Genomic DNA, 17,528 nt, shown 5'->3' on the forward strand with positions numbered 1-17,528 from the left:
TCAAGGAACAAAATGGTGCAAGCCACATCTGTATTTCCCCATTAGCTACACCTCATGCAGGCATTTCAGCCCCCAGATGTGGAAGCAACTCAAGATGGACTAGATTCCTGTAGCTCTACTCAGCTACAAGAGTAAGCCAAGTAATTGGCGTTTAGCATGCCAGACTGGCACACTGACAGTTCTCCCAGGGGATTCTGCTATTTTGAACGGGAAGAAGGACTTGTTGCCATTGCAACATTCCATTATGCAAAGAGACCTAAAGCTAGACTGCAGGACAAACAGAGGAACCAGAACCCTGTCCTTAGGTCCAGTGAAGATTACACATTTCACTCTTTCATAGTTCTAAACCTTTTCTCTTTGTGTTTCTTTTCTTAGTAATTTGTAAAGGTTTTCAACCCTAACTGCTAGATTCCACTACCCACCAGAAACGTAGAAAACTCATTTAACATGTGTCACTCACAGGCATCTTACATTAACTTTTAAATCCCATTTACCTGTAGTTGTCATCTTCTGAATCTGAAGGAGATACTTCACTGCTACCATTACTTTCCTCTGTCACACCAACAGCACTAAGTTCTGCTATAATTTTCTTCACATCTGTATCAAATACTTTCTCATAAAGCAATTCATACAGCAGAGCTGGGGAAGAGGAGAAAGTGGAAGGGCAAAATCAATTACAAGATAAATATACCACCATTACAATGCACTTCAAATTACTTCAATCAAAGCAAGGGAGCATTTCGATGTGTAAACTGAAATAGTGAAGGCATTAGAAGCAAAACCAGCTGCAGCTACTATGGCTTAGTGAGTATGCGTGAAACTACTAGAAATCAGGTCTCTCGACAGACAAAATTTGGCCTTAGCCTTGTAACTCCGCACATAGGCAGAGATTTCAGGAAGAATTAGAATCCTTGTAGGGATCATCATAGTGACCCATCAAACCATTAGGACCTTTGGACATTTCTGCAATCTAGTAAAGAAAACAATAATCCATGAAGACTTATAGAGGTTGCACGTGCAAAAAATAATTTCTGTGACAAGTTACACATGCAAGGATAATTTTAACATAAACAATCAGTTTGTTAACATAGGCTGAAATAAAAAATTAAAACCAGAAAGCCTACCAAAGACAAAGCAATAGATTATAAATTAATACATCAACATTTTCTGTTTACATTAGACCACCTAGATTCAAAGAGGCAGAGAAGTCTTCTCCCTTGGTACATAATCTGCTTTGTCAAGAATCAGAATACAGTAAGAATGCATGCTTTTGCAAAAATCAGAGTCATTGAAAATACAAATGGAAAACTAAGCCACTAAAGAATGACTATAAAACTTTCATACAGAGCCTTTTCCTGAAACCTGATGGTGATAATTTTAAGATTTTTGTCAAAAATACGTGCTTTTAACTAACCAACATAATACTTACACTGGCACAGAGCAGCCTTTTCTGAATACTCAATGGGATAAACAATATCGTAATGGTTTCCATTCGAGAAGCACAGCAACACCTATTAAAAAAAAAACACCACAGATATTTTAGGTTTTGGATCTCACTTTCTTTTTCAAATGAGCACTACCTTTTAAATTCAATTTAATGTACCAATGCATTTTGTTATCTCTCAGAATCTCAAAATCAATAAAATAATCAAAACATTTAGTGGATGTCCTTTAAACCAAAAAGAATTTGACCAAAAGTCAAAAAGAATTTAAGGCAGAGGTAGCTATGCAAGTTTGCACTTGTAAATTGATTTTTACAGAATTTTAGATTACTAGGAAGACATATGACACCCCAAATATGGACCATCTAGTTAAAAAGAAGTGCTACATGTGTTAACGGAATAGCTACCTTAAATACATACAAAAGAAACTTAAAATGTAATTACCAGAACATTTCATTGTGTTGAATAATAAATCTCACATGAAACTACTTGCTGTTTATAAAGTAGTCTTAATTCAGCCTTTCACAATAGCCATAAAATATTTTTTTACCTTATCAGAAAAGCCATTTTCAGTTACATGAGAAGGAGAAGCATTTGGTTCCTGGTATATTATAAAATCTTTCCTGAGAAAAAAGTAGCAGTTAAGAATTTATTTAAAAAGTAATATCAATAAATTGGTATATTCAAGTCAAGTTCAAGGAACACACATAATCACAGAAAACACCTAGTGGAAAAGAATACTGATGAATGAAGATGAATGAAGAATAATGAAGAATACTGATGAGTACAACTATCACTGGTCAAAAAGACTTACTTTTATGAAAGAACGTACTAGAATAAGATGTGCTGGCACAACATGCACAGAGCCAACGACAAGTATAACAAATTTCCAGACACCGCTTCCTAGAGCTATGTCTAGAAAGATGATGGCTCCCCAGTCCTGGAGAAATTCAACACGCTTTGCCATTCAGAAACCCACCAAAACAAAGAGGAGGTTGGTTTTATGAACAGAGGCAGTAAGCAGCTGTAAGTTTCCGAAAGGTGAGCAATGGCTTAGGCTATATGAGCACTAGCAGATTAATCACATGCCTGTGAGAACCCTTTTGGACACAGAAGCCAGCTAACAGAACAGCCTATGTCCCTGCTCAGAATCTCTTCTTGTCTCCCAAACCAAGTTCTCGTGCTCAGAAGGGTCCACACAACATTTCCGCTCCCAAACGGTGGCCCAGCTGCCACAGTGTGCCAAGGAGCACACCAAAAGCCCAACAGACCATCAGCATGTGTTGCCTGAGGATCAGGTATTGTAACCAAGACTCTAGCACCTCTGAAAATCATGCTCTCCACACGTATCAGTTTTTCCACGTGTAGAAAGAAAAATCTTTCCCTGCATTTTATAATGGATAATACACTGCAAAGAAGACTTTCAGAGTCATCTACTTTCCCAAAGTTCTAAAGTGCCTTTTTGACAGAAACCAGTCTTCCCAAAACAGGTATGGCAGTTACAATTCCTGCGTGTTCAACTCTGCAGCGAAATACTAAATATAGTTGCAACTATGCCACAAGTTTCCTCATGCTTCCACTGGTAATTACAAAAATACTATTATGAACCAGAATTTATCTCTGTGTTTGTTTATCAGCTGTGGTCCTGAATACCAATGTATCATGGCTTCAAAATAAACTGCTTCTATTTCATGAGAGCACATTTCTCATGGCCAGAAATACAGGAAACAGAAGATCACGAGCATTCAGTTCCGACGTAATCAAGCATGAAATTTTGTTGACTTAAGTTGAGTTATGTCCCGCTATACCCTGGCTCAGACCTTCTCTCTAAGCCTCTTGAGCCAAACTTTACTCTGACTTTCAGTTCAGTCCTCTTCCACCCATGCAGCACATGCAACTCTAAACTGTCCCCACATAAAACACAAAGAATTTCATGCAATTTCCCATGCTGAGCGCTCATCTAAGTACCGGAAAGTAATATTTAATTAGTTTCTTTCCTGTTATCAACTGTATCACCAAAAGTCAAAGTACAAAGATAATCATTAATTTACAGTAAGCATTTTGAAATACTGAATTTAACTGGTTTACAAACAGCAGAAAGAGAAGATGCTGTACGCGTTGCTCATTCCCTTGCACAGTAATTAGTAAGCAGTTATAAATATTTAGCATTTTGTTTCACACTACTTTGTGAATAAAGATTAATATATAGGATTACAGTTAGTAAAAACATATCAGCAAAACTGTTCACCAAGAGAAGTGTTTATCTATGCACAAATACCAAAACATTATCAAGTATAGCTCAAGCTATGGCCCTCGACAAACTTGTACTATTTCATCTATACTGACACAGTGGAAAAAAAGGAAAATTTCTACAGAAAAGAGAATAAGCTACAGCAGCACACCAGGTAGTGCTACAGCAGCACACAGGACTTCACCCCAAGGGAGGCATGAGAACAGCCCACAATACTCACACCACTAAGCCACATCAGAGCATTTGTACAGAGGTAATTAAGAGATGTGCACAGCCCGCAGCTTAGCAATAGGGTTAACATTAAAGCCTTGGTGAGAAATGGGAAGAAAAGTAATTTTAACAGAAAAAAATATGAAAATTAATAAAATACAAACTGTATGACTCCACCCACAATTAGTTGTGCAGGTGAGATGCGTGACATTACTGCAAACCTGTATTCAAATCCCAGTTTAAATGTCGTTGTTAAAGCTTACTTTTCCATTTCTATTTAATACCTTGACAGCTGCAATTTTCAAAGTATATTTCACAGAATTTCTGATACAAATCAGGACACTATTTGCCTTCTTGGCCACCTGGGCACACTGACAGCTCATATCCAACCAGCTGACAACCAATGCCCACAGGTACTTCTCCTCCAAGCAGCTCTCCAGCCTCCCTTTCCCAAGTCTGTAGCATTGCATGGAATAGTTGTGACGCAAGGGCAGGACCAGACACTGAGCCTTGCTGAATATCAAACAATAGATATAACACTCAAATTCTTAATTTAATAGAGAACCACAGTATAACATAAAATTCCACTTTGCTACTCCAACTGATCTCAATAAAACGTATTTAAAGGTTTTCTTACTTGTACATAAGTGAAAGGGCACTTATTTCTACTTGTCCAACCCATTCCTGTATTAAAAAAAAAAAAAAAACAAAAATAAGTTCAAACAAACACACAATTATTGTACTTCCTCATGTGCAGATCAAGCAAAGCAAGAAATCGTTATTAAAAATAAATACATTAACACTGAGTCTGGAGTTCAGTTGAAACTCTGAAAGGGGTATGAGCTAGAGGGATTTTTTTCCCCAAACTAGAAATGGAACTGTATGAAAACTGAGAGAACTAAAACAATCATATAAATGCAGATTTAATATTAAAGAATATGATTTTTGAGGTGATAGTGTTTCTATTTTTATTCTTTTGTTTAACTTAAACGACCAGCAGTCTAGCTTTTCAAAAGTGATTTTTGAAAAAAAAAAAAGTCAGATTTACCAAGTGCTTTTAAAAAAAAAATCTTACTCATTACCTTCAAAACTGGCTCGTTTGGTGGGCCTTTAGCTAGAGATGATCAAGAAAAAAACCTTGAGGCTTAACTCTCATGCGTAACACACGGATAACTTCCATAACAATCTTGACATGGTCTTGTGAAGTGCTCCAACACAAATTTTGGCTGTTTCAAAGTGGTCTGCCTACTAAACTTGTGACAGCTAGTTGCATTTCTCATGCAAGCAGCAATAGGTCAGTATCTGAAGAAAGACTAAAAATCTACCCTTCAAAGCTGATAAACAGTGAAATGTCAGTAACACCATAACCCAGACTCAAATCATAGAAAAGTAAAAGCTGTTGCTTCCATTACCAGCCTACCACTGTACTGTGCTCCAGTATGATGTGAGCAGACCTTTCCCAGTTTTTGAGTGTTTTGTTGTTGTTGTTGGGTTTTGGCCCGCCTCCTTTTTTTTTTTTTTTTGGGGGGGGGGGGGGAGTGTTGTTTGTTTTTTACTTTTGTTTTTTCGTTTTTTAAATTTTTACTAAATTAAAAACTCAAGTTGGGGCAGGAACTTGTAGCAGTTGGGTTTTTTCCACCATTTTTTTTAATTCTCATGACAAATTTAAAATATAGAATTACTTAATATTAATTCCTCTGATCATGTAAAAAAGCTACTACATTATTTCTCAGAAAGATTTTTTTAAACTTTAGCAGACATGTATGAAAAAGACATTTTTCTATACACACAATGCAGTGCTGTAAACGATTTCCATTGGAGTAGTTCACTGCAGCATAAGTTCTACTGGAAAACAGCATGATTTACCATTTAATGTAGCATATAACCTTGGGATTTGACAAACAAAGCTTTGCAGTTAAAAAACCTGGAATAAACAAAGCAAAACAGAAGCAGAATAGCATAACACCCACTTTTTTCCCCTTTCCACCATTCATTTTGGAAAATGAAAAAGAACCATCTGGTTAGTCATTCTAACTAGGGATGCTGTAAGCATGGCAGGGGGGGAAATAAAATAAAAACCATGCTTTAATTTCTAGGAGGGGAAAATTCAATAAAATTTATGTACAAACACTGAAAAAAATAACAGATTTTGCAGTGTTGCACTAGATAGTCCTCTTCCTATCCCCACGAGCTTTACACAAATTGTTAAGTCCCTAATAAAAATACTAACATTAAATTGGGGCAAGGGAGAAATAATAATGATTTTGCTTCAAATGAGTATCTTTGTGACAACCTGTGGCTACTGTTCATAACATCCCTTATACCAGTAACTGTCTTTTCATCACCTAAACTCTTAGACCTTTATTCAAGGTTGCCTTCAAGAAAAAAAGCTAGCCACACTATGTTTGTTGGAATTTGCAGAGGCTTGAAATGTTTGCATACCGTTTTGAGGAATAACAGGTTTAAATGAAGACACACGAAAAATTCCCCAAATCATTTTGCAATAGATTACACACATAAAAGCATGTATTCACACAATTTGAAGACCTCTTAAGTTCAGTCAAACACATTTGTGAGAAAAAAAAAGAAACAAACAAGTAATTACCCATCAACTTCAACAAAAGTACTGCTTTCTATAATAAATCAAGTTTAACATACCTGTGGATTTTCCACACATTTTAAATACTCTTCAAATGGCCCCTCTATGAACTGTATTAAAAAAAAGGTAATAATTAGTTATTTTTATTAGCATAGCATATGGATGTCGAGTCTATGACCCATTGTGCCAATGGGAACGTACCATTGGAAATTTAAGACTATCCTGCCCTCAAAGAGCTTACAATCTAAGTATAAAGAGATGTAGAGATGAGGGAATAAATGGTCAAACGTATAGGTCTGCATTCCAGAAGATAACCACATAACCAGCTTCTGGAGTCATCACACAATCAAAACGAAACAAAACAAAAAGGAAATCTAGCAGTCAAGTGAGAAATCTGAAAGAAGGTAAAGATGTTGTCAAGTAGATGTTCATGGGCATTTCATTCCAGGCATGCATGGTGTCACCGGAATAAGCCCACATGTGCTCTCTCAAGTATCTTGTTGAAAGAAATAGGCAGCGATGGACAATCAGAAACGGGAATCACATTTCTACAGTACCCAAGTAGCAATAAGATACAGTATAGGCAAATCATAAAGCACTTTCCTCTTTCCCGTATCACTTCAAACAAACTGCTTTTATTTTTAGGGAAAGGACGCAAACAGTTGGGTTACAGTGTAAGTGCAAGGTGTAATCCTTCAGCTGCAGGCCTTAGCACGCGCGCATCAAGAGGCCAAACTCACATTTGCCAAAAACAGAGAAAGATGCTGCAAGTCATTGAGACATGTTAACTTCAAAGTGGTTCAGCCATGCTGACCAACGAGAGGCTGTATTTAAAAAATGCTGTTTAGACACAATCTGCTTGGTTTAGTTAAAATAAAGATCCATAGAGGTCCAAACAAAGAATTAGCTCCCAGTATGAACTTGTGTTACAAACAGGATGGCCTCCTTACCCACAGTGATTAAGAAACAAGGTACTATGGAAATCTGAGAGGAGTATAGAATCACAGAATCATTTAGGTTGGAAAAGACCTTTGAGATCACCGAGTCCAACCTCTAACCCAGCACTGCCAAGCTCACCACTAAACCATGTCCCCAAATGCCACATCTACATGTCTTTTAAATACCTCCAGGGATGTTGACTCAACCACTTCCCTGGGCAGCCTGTTCCAATGCTCAACACTCCTTTCGGTGAAGAATTTTTCCCTAATATCCAATCTAAACCTCCCCTGGCACAATCTGAGGCCATTTCCTCTTGTTGTATCACTTGCTGGTTGGGAAAAGAGACTGACACCCATCTCACTACCACCTCCTTTCCGGTAGTTGTAGAGAGAGATAAGATCTCCCCTCAGCCTCCTTTTCTCCAGGCTAAACAACCCCAGTTTCCTCAGCTGCTCCTTATAAGACTTGTGCTCTAGACCCTTCACCAGCTTCCCAGACCTTCTTTGGACACGCTCCAGCACCTCAATGTCTTTCTTGTGTGAGGGTCCCAAAACTGAACACAGTATTCGAGGTGCGGCCTCACCAATGCCTAGTACAGGGGAACAATCACTTCCCTAGTCCTGCTGGCCACACTATTTCTGATAACAGCCAAGACGCTATTGGCCACCTGGGCACACTGCTGGCTCATATGCAGCCAGCTGTCAACCAGCACCCCCAGGTCTTTTTCTGCCAGACAGCTTTCCAGCCGCTCTTCCCCAAGCCTGTAGCATTGCATGGGGTGTTGTGACCCAAGTGGAAGACCTGACACCGAGCCTTGTTGAACCTCATACCATTGGCCTCAGTCCATCCATCCAGCCTGTCCAAATCCCGCTGTAGAGCCTCCCCACTCTCAAGCAGATCACCACTCTTGCCCAACTTCGTGTCATCTGCAAACTTACTGAGCATGCACCCGACTCCTTCATCCAGATTGTTGATAATATATTAAACAGAACTGGCCCCAATGCTGAGTTCTAGGGACTACCACTTGTGACTAGCTACCAACTGGATTGAACTCCATTCACCACAACTCTTTGAGCCCAGTCGTCCAGCCACTTTTCTACCGAGTGAAGAGTGCACCCGTCCAAGCCATGAGCAGGCAGCTTCTCCAGGGGAATGCTGTGGGAAACAGTGTCAAAGGCTTTACTGAAGTCTAGGTAAACAATATCCACAGCTTTTCCCTCATCCACTAAGCACTTTGTCATAGAAGGCAATCAAGTTGGTCAAGCAGGACCTGACTAGTGAGATTAAAAGTTCTGCTTTAGCCATCTCGAACCTGGCTGGACAGTGTTGTTCATAAGAAGAACCAAAAAGTCTGGCCAAAATTTTTAATTTAGACAGAAGCCATCAGGTATGAAGTTAAAAGGTGGATCAGTAAAACATGATTCATAGACAGCAGCTGGTTTTTGTGTTGAAATTAAATAACCTAAAGATAACGCACATAATGAAGACAGGAAGGGCACCAGAAAGTTCTTCTAGAAAACTGAAGAGTTAAGAGAACGAAGAGAAAACACAGCAATCAGAGATAACACTGCAATAAAGGACGAGGATGAAAACGAAGATGGTGGTTACACACAGTCAGCTGAAATTTTGGTTACAACAGTGTCAATGGAACGAACAGACAGAAATCCAAGCTGAAATGCTTACAATAGACAGAAGAGGAACTTCAATGAGTACCATCAGTACATGCCAATAGAGTGTAACTACTCAGAAGGCAGATGAGTAAATAGTTGAACTAAGACTAGGGAATGAGGCATTTGTTTGTGCTGGTTTGGTTTTTTAAGTGAGGTAAGTCAATACTGCTATACTAAAGATGGAAAACCAAAGTATAGTAAGAGATACAAGGAGCAAAGGAGGTCAGCAGAGCCAAAGTGAGGCATCTGAGGGATTAGGAACACTAGGAAATGAGAACAGGTATGAAACACCTCAATATTGTACATAAAATACCTGTTCTGAAAAATTACACAGAAAATTAGAAAAAAAAAAGACTTTTCAGAAGGACAGCAAAGATGGATAGAGGAGATGTCGTATCACCTGGATCAAGCCTGAGGGGAAAAAAGAACAGTGAACCGGGGAGTTTGGAGGAGAATGACCAAGATAGTAAAACCAGCTAGGGTTGACGAAGCAGTTACCTGGCTGAGAAGATGCCAGAACCAGGGAGGGAAAACACTTAGAGTCAAGGGTCATGGTATTTCCAAAAATTACACAATACAGCAAGAAAGTAGAAGTAGAGAAGCAGATATTGGAGTGAGTGGGGTAATTCTGGAAAGAAAGGGATTAAAAAGTCAGCAGTGAAAAAAATAAAATAAAGTAAAAAAGGAAAGAGATCTAAGTGTTGGTACGTCCCCAGATGGACTGGAAATAAGCAACAGTCCTGGCAAACGGAAATAGCCAAGTCAGAGCTGCATTGTCCCAGAGGGATTCACTGTATTTTAAGTCATTCATTCTTGACAACTTCCACATTAAAAGTGATCAGTCACATTTGAGCATAGGGCTCTTTGTCAGAAATTATAGCAAATACACACTCTCATTCCTGCTTTCCTTCTCTTCCTTATGCCAATGTGCATCTAAACAGCCTCTTTATTTTGGGTCTGTGTAAATTTAGAATGGAAAAAGACAGCTGAGTTAATAAACCTCTAGTAAGAAATGCTTACACATACTGCTGTTTTAGCTATCCTGGAAATTAATTAAATGGTATATGCACTAAAACACAAACAAACACAAACAGAAGTGCCATTATTGTTCTTTTAAAAGAAAGAAAAAAAGGATTTATAATGTTAACACTGATGACATTGGCCAAATATAGATCAATATCAAAATGTTTTATGTCCATGGTTGATGAAGGAGAACTTTGTTACAAGTGTTCAGAAAAAAAACACAGTGGCAATGCGTAATAAATTGTAGACCCTGAAACAAATTTCACTAATCTCATCAGTCAAATCCTTTATACTATAAAAGCAATTAAATAGCATAATAAGAACACTTCATGACCTACATTAAAATAGGCATTATGCTAAAATAAAATCCAGATTTTGGTAGCTTCACTACAGACTATAAGAAAGCTTGTTTTGTTTTTTTAATGAGCATTAAAAACTCTTTCCACCCCACATCCCTCCCACCCAAGCAGTATACAGGTCTTTCTCCGGGCTCATGAAAATGAGTTATTACCACACATATGCCAGTTAATTTAAAGCGCACTCACTTCAAAAAGCATCAACTAATATAGCTATGATGAATACTGTCATAAACAGCAGAACAAACCTTAGAGAAGTGGAAGGAATAAAGTAACTTTCTTTTAAATGCTCACAAAAAAAATAAAAATACTTACTGCTTCAAATTTCTCCCTATTTTTTCGAAGATAGTCTACACAAGCCATCCTAACATCAATATGCCAAGACTGAGAGTGTAACACCTACAAGGGAAGAAAGAGAAGAAAGTGACACTGGTTCTTAAGAGTTTTGATGATAGGTCACAAATAATTAATGCCTCTTGTCTAAATGCAGGCTTAGAAATACTCTAGTTTTATTTTAAGAATATTTAAAATGCATATGCATTCAGTAACAACATCTTCATGCAAGTGAAACCTCAATTACTTAATCAACAATTAAGTAACTGCAGAATTCACGGATTTACTAAATTTGAACACTCAATTTTATGAGGATTTACTAAGTGAAACAAACAACATTTGTTGTCACTCTTTAACCAACTCCTTTGTAAAGGACTTCAGTTAATTGAAGACATAAGTTACCACAGGAGCAGATGAGGAAATCAACTACAACATGCTCGTTCAAATGAAATCCAACCAAATCCAAGAAAGAGCTGGTTTACTTCCTCTTGACTTTAAGAGGTGTAGGTCTGTTGCTCAAATACTGTTTTGGAAGCCAGGAATTCAGATCCCAATATCACACCTGCGTTCTACCTCCTGTTCAAATCTCTATACTGGAAAAATACTACTTTCATCACGGTCCGAGAGTTATCTCTAATGTGACTTTGTCTGCATCCTTAAGACAAGGTAGGCAAGTTTCAGTCAATTTAAGTTGCAGCCTCTCTTGCAATCCTTATAGACTACCCTCAATTTAAAACACTTCCAAATACAGACCAGTTCAGTTTTTCTGCATGAAGAGTACAGAGATCAGGCCAATTTGTGGATATAAACACCTACTAACTCTGAATTTAAAACGTTCCCTTCAATAAAATGCGAATGGGATGTTAAAAATTTAAGTAATAGTTGAGAAAGTTATATATATACTGAAGGGTGTAATAATTAAAAATACCAGCATATTAATGTATATTCATTGCTTATTCCCTTGAAATGAAAAAAAAAAAAAACCACTCACTTCAGATCAATAGCGTTTGCTTGCCTGAAGCTATAAAGACAGTGGGGAAAGTAATTTTTTTTTTAAAAAAAAAAAAAAAAAAAGAAGAGCGAACTGTGTATAATTAGCACAGGAATGTGGGCTCCCACAATTGGAAGCACCAGAGCTCCCACTGCTGTTTGTTTGTATTTAAGACAAGATGACGCTGTCACTTTTTGCCTTTAACACTGACATGGGGGAGGGGAATTCAACAGGAAGAAAATACACTACTCACTTTCTCTAATTTTGTAATAAACTAATTAACAAAACTATGAACAAGGCTTTTCAGCTCTTTCCATTAAATTCAATTTCCAAAATAGCCTCATTCAAAGCAGTTGTACCCAAATGTTGAAACCTTACACTGAAAAAAGCTCTGAGGAGGCAGTGGAAGGTCAAACAGGTAACAATTTCTTGATGACAGAAGGAAGGCTGTACACACAGAACTTCTCTCAACTCGCAAGATACAAATTATTTTTAATCCCTGGCGCACGACTGGTGTAACCTTATCCTATACTTGCCTGCATTTTAACACTAATTATCACCCACGAATGAGATCCACTTCCCATGCTCTCACGAGAAGTCGCTTTGTTTATGTAAGCAGTTACCTGCTCAGCCACAGCCCTGAAAAGACAAGATCCATCCTTGGCAACTCTCTTTCTGTACAAGCCCTGAGATCGCAAGTAGCAGTCCATAGAAGCGTCCCCCAGAGGCGTCCACGCCGCTGCCTTGATGACTCTGCTCCCCGCCGTCCGGTTTGCACGCCGCCTCCATGTTTACCGCTTCCCACTGTGGAGGATCGCTGCACCTTTCCTAGCCCCACATGGCAAGGTGAACCCACTGAGCAGCTCTAGGGCCGGGTTAAAGCAAACAGCAGCCGGTGGGGGAGGAGTGCTGGCCCCCCCAGCACTCGAGGTAGCAGCAGCAATAGGAAAAGCAGCTGGTCTCACGTTATCAACTTGCATGTGGGAATCGCGGAGAGAAACCGCAAAGTTTTACTCCGCGGTCTGGACTTCCAGCTCCATAAAAACCGTCGCTTCTAGGCTTCTCTAGAAGGCTGGGCAGCAGCTCCTGGAAAACGCTCCGGCGAGGTCCCGATCTCACTTCTGCCTCGGGGCGGCGATTCCCGGCGGCTTCCGCAGCCCGAGCGCGCAGCCGGCCCTGCCAGGCGGAAAACAAAAGAGAAGGACATGTGCTACCGCCGCCGGGGAAAGGAGGGCGGAAAAAAAAAAAAAAAAAAGCGTAACCTGGCGTTTATTTTCACTTTCAGCCCGGGCGCTTCTGGGAGCGGTAGTCCCGGCGGAGAAGGAAGCAGCGGGAGCCGGACACAGCGCCCGGGAGCCGGCGGCCCCCTGCGGGAGCCACCCCCGGCAGGGCCGCGGCGGCCCGGGAGCTGGGGAGCCGGCGCACGGTGGTCGGTGCTCGGCTGTTAGCCCTGCACCCCGTCGGGTTCATTTCATTCCGTAACAGCTCTTTAACACCGGGATGTCTGAAACCTCGTCCATAGATACGTGGGGGTTGTGGGTTAGTCCGTTTTTCGTTTGGTTTGAGGTTCCACCCACCCTGCCCCAAGAGATGAGACTGTAAGATTATTTTTTTAATCCACCTACTTGCAGGAAAGAAGATGGAAATAAAACTGGGACAGTAAAAGGAGGCTTAATTAAAAAGGGATTTTAAAAAGCCATAGCCGTTCAATACCTTCAATATACTACTTTGTGTACGCCACTCTTAGTGGTAAGAAGCAGCAAACATTTTTATCACAATTGCACGACTAAATTTTTCTTGGCACTATAAACAGGCTTTTGGTGTACAAAACGTGACAAGAAAAGAAGCTTTTCAAACTTGTAAGGCTTTTTTTACTGTGGTTGTGCGACTTACCTTGGAGGGAGAGCTACAAACCTCTGAGTAGTACCGGCAATAAATAAAATACTACCAGTTACTCCTCAACTTAAATGAACAAATTCAGATGCAAACAAGAGAGGCGAAGACAGAAGGAATGAACCGCCTGATTCTTACTTTCAGCCAACAGTAATAAGACCAGGGAGGGCAGTGAGTTGAGCTGAGGTCTGTGTATAATAATAACAGATTGAATAAGCAGAAGTTACAAGCCAGGCCGAGCCTAGTGCTTTAGCAGCTCTGTACAAGCAGTATCAAACCCCCTTTTCCTAACAGAAGGCCAGGTCTGGCAGAAAGGAGTTGGTCTACTGGAAACAAAAGCAAATTCCCAGGGATCTCTGTAGACAGGAAGAACAGAAACTGAGAGAAGCGAAAGTAAAGCCCTACGGCATCTTAACCTCCAAGACACAGAGAGCTGTTAAAGCAGGGTGGAGATGTTTGAGACAAGGAGCAGGAGGTAAAAATACTAGCAAGTAGCTGGAGGGAAAGCTCAAACTTCTCACCAGAAGATAGGAAAGGTCATCTAACAAGACTGAACTATAACAGTGCTACCACTGACCCAGCTATCATATTCACTTAAGAAATTCAAACTAGCAGAGTTCTGTAGATAAAAGTGATTTGGCAAGATGGTTTTGAGACCTATCAAACTGGTGTCCAGTTACAGAGTTTCGAAGGAATACTCCATTTTTCCTCACCCTGTTTGTCACACTTGGAGACAGAACTATCCTCTAACATGTTCACAAGTTTGTCTTTCCTCGTATTTGAGCCTTTTGTCATTGTGATTCTAAAGGCTGGCTAGGGGACAGGCAAATACCCATATGCAAGAGGTCAACCAGCATGTTCTGTCACATGCATGTTGTTCTGATAAGTGAATGCACTGAGAAAATTAAAGAATTAAAGTCATACAGATGTCAGTTTCCTAAAAGCCTGCTCTTTTTGCAACCAACTCCTGAAGATCAAGCAATAGTGACCTACACTTTTTTTTTTTTCCTCAAGTACTGCTATATAAGAAGCATTCTATTTCTAAAAAGGTGAAGTTCTCACTGAGGAAATGTAGCCTGTAAGTGCACAGTTTCTAAGGCATAAGGAGAAACCCATCACCAAAAGACATCTGAAATACCTCAACGTTAAAATAAATGCTCCATCAGGATAAGAACAGCCGAATTATAACTCACGAGTTATTACAGATGTTCTAATTAGCAAGTAGCTTTATTAACACTTTCAAACCAGCACTTCTACCACAAGCAGCAGCTCCAGCCACTAGTTCCTCCTCTGCACCAATCTCTGTTGCCCACACAAGTGCTTCTGCTGCCCGTACCCTGAATCAGCTCAGGAAGCTGACTCAAGCTTACAAAAAAAAAAAAAAAAAAAGAAAAAAAAAAAAGAAAAAACCTCAACTTTATTTTTAAACCAAGATTAGTTTTGTGATTCAGTTCACGACCTGCCTGTGCCAGCAAAGGTGGGGGGGGGGGGGGGGGGGGGCTGTCGCTGTCTTTACTCATCAAAGTGCAACCTTGGAGAAAGGAGACCAGCTTTCGCCCAGCTTCACGCTCGTTCTTTCCCGCTTCAGACAGCGCCGCTTCACTACACGCCTCCTCCCGCTCCGCCAGTCTGCCACGGGCGACTGGGCGCAGGCCGGGGACAGGCACCCGGGCGCAGGCGGCCCCTCGGCCTGCAGCCGGCGACTTCCCGGCGCAGGGGCAGACCCACAAGGGCCCTGCCTGCGCGGGCGGCCCTCCCTGCGCGGGCACACGACCCGCCGCGGGGGCGCGGGACCGCGCTACCCGCCCGGAGGGGCCACGGCGCGGCGGGGCCGCACCCTTCCCCCACCCGCTGACTGGCACTTACCGGCGGAGGGGCGGGCGGCCCCCTCCTCCTTCTCTCCTCCTCCTCCCCCCAGGCGACGGCTGCGGTGGCAGCAGCGGCGCCGCCCCCTCCTCGCCTCGCCGCGGTCCCAGTGGCGGCGCTGGCACTTCAATCTCCCGCGGCGGCCGCTCTGCTCGCGTCGCTCCCCGATGATGCGGCCGCTTGCCAGCCCCGTCCCGGTCTCGCCCTCCCGCCTCGCCTCCTCTCATCACTCTTCGCCGCACGCGCGAGCGAGCGCGCGCGCCCACACCGCTCCCCCTCCGTGCGCTCTTGGTTTGTCCCACCGGCCGCACCTGTGCGGGCTGCTGAGGCTCGTACCATTTACCGCACAGGGGAGGAAAGAGGCGGCCGGGGAGAATGCCCAGGCGCTGGAGGAGGGAACGGCGTTTAGCGCGGAGCTGTTTCTCTAGGCTCTGTCGCTGGGAGGCTTTAAGGAGTCGGATGGCGCCGAGGCGAACGGCATTCGCCTCATGTCCCCACCCGCAGAGGTCGCGCAGTGGTACAGCCCGGGGAACCTTTCCCCCCTACCCAGCAGGTGCCAGTGGTCGGGTCCGCTGGCGCGAAAGGCGGGAGGGGCGATCCCAGCCCGCCCTCACAGCTGGCGCCGGGATGCGAGGAGAAACGTAAAAACGTTTAAAAACCCTTAAAAAAAAAGAGTTTTTCTGACAGGTAATTTTTAATGAGGCAATCGCATCGGCCGGCCTCGCTGCCAAAAGGAAAAATTGTTAACTGTGCCCTCGGTATGTGGGTGCTGTTACAGGAGTAGCGTGTATTTTCGTATCGCGTCGATTTTTCTCAGAAAAGCTGTAAGAGACATGAAGAAATACGTAAAATGCCTGTAAAGGCAAGGTTGTAAGAAGAGTTAAGCAAGTGCGTAGCAAATTCAGATTTGAAATATTTTTTCCCGAATAAATGCTTATTCGGGTGAGGAGCTCATCACTCAAACACATGATCGAGCCAAAGTGTTTGGGGGGGGGATGAATAACATAAATATATAAATAGATACTTCACGCTAGCTCGCTTAAATAGCTAGCTATTAAATTCAATATTAATGAATATTAATGGTGGTGATAAAGCCTGATCTTCTTAGGTGCCTATTGCTTAGTAGTCCATTATGAGAATTTTGTCTTTGTTTGAAATGACCGTTTTGACTGAAATGAATATGAGGTTATATAAACCATTAGGCTTACCTGGTAAGGTGCAATTCATTCTAGCTTCTCTGTGCATGTTAAATAGAATTTAGGCGTGTGAATTATACTTTTGAAGACAGTAGGCTAAAAAACAATCTAATATAAGTCGTTTATCCTTATCTGGTCTGAAGTTTCCAGAGTTACAGTACAGTATGTGTTTAAGCTGGTGGTGCCTCCATGTGCCTGCGCTTGAGCCGGATAGTGAAGCACACTGAGAAAACTGACCCGGCTGACAGCCAAGCGTTCCCCTGCCAACCTGTTTCAGTCAGATCAGGTCTTCATTTTGTTGTGCACTTTGCTGGGCAAACACTGGCATGAGAGATGGAAATGTGGGAAAGAGAAAATAGATGAATAGGAGATGACAGCTTTTGGTTCTGGTGTAGTGCCAGGCCAGATCCTTGTTAAACTTCAACTGAGAGACCAAGGATGTTAGCGGTTAGATTTGACCCAAAAACCTTTTGTACCAAATCTGAACAGCCTGTTCGAAGTTTTAGTTTAAAATCCTTCCATGGTAAAATTGGTTCCCATCAGATGCGTGCATTCTGAAATCGGTTTTGGAGTCTTTTGTGAATGTTTACAATTTCTTATCCAGGTTGTGGTCATACTGACATCTACAAAACAGTTATATCCCTCAGGCAGAACCTTTAAAAAATACATATGCCAAATAATTGAACAGTAAGTAAAAGATTCTGTTACCTATTGAAAGGAAAAAATAAACTTTTCCTATGTCAGAGGTAGCATAAATAG

General features: G+C 41.4%; 1 protein-coding gene across 1 annotated transcript in view; it reads right to left on the bottom strand.

The window, feature by feature from the left end:
* OTUD4 (OTU deubiquitinase 4) overlaps positions 1 to 13,009 on the bottom strand; it is a 32,679-nt gene extending 19,670 nt beyond the window's left edge. Inside the window, 8 exon segments of the mRNA XM_086611680.1 lie at positions 495 to 639; positions 1,430 to 1,511; positions 1,993 to 2,065; positions 4,541 to 4,587; positions 6,562 to 6,612; positions 10,806 to 10,889; positions 12,438 to 12,536; positions 12,538 to 13,009. Coding sequence (XP_086467806.1) covers positions 495 to 639; positions 1,430 to 1,511; positions 1,993 to 2,065; positions 4,541 to 4,587; positions 6,562 to 6,612; positions 10,806 to 10,889; positions 12,438 to 12,536; positions 12,538 to 12,603 — 647 coding nt within the window. The 5' untranslated portion in view covers positions 12,604 to 13,009.
* Positions 13,010 to 17,528: the final 4,519 nt, after the last annotated feature.

The sequence above is a fragment of the Tauraco erythrolophus genome, chromosome 5, assembly GCF_009769465.1.
Source record: "Tauraco erythrolophus isolate bTauEry1 chromosome 5, bTauEry1.pri, whole genome shotgun sequence".
NCBI classification, from domain to species: domain Eukaryota; kingdom Metazoa; phylum Chordata; class Aves; order Musophagiformes; family Musophagidae; genus Tauraco; species Tauraco erythrolophus.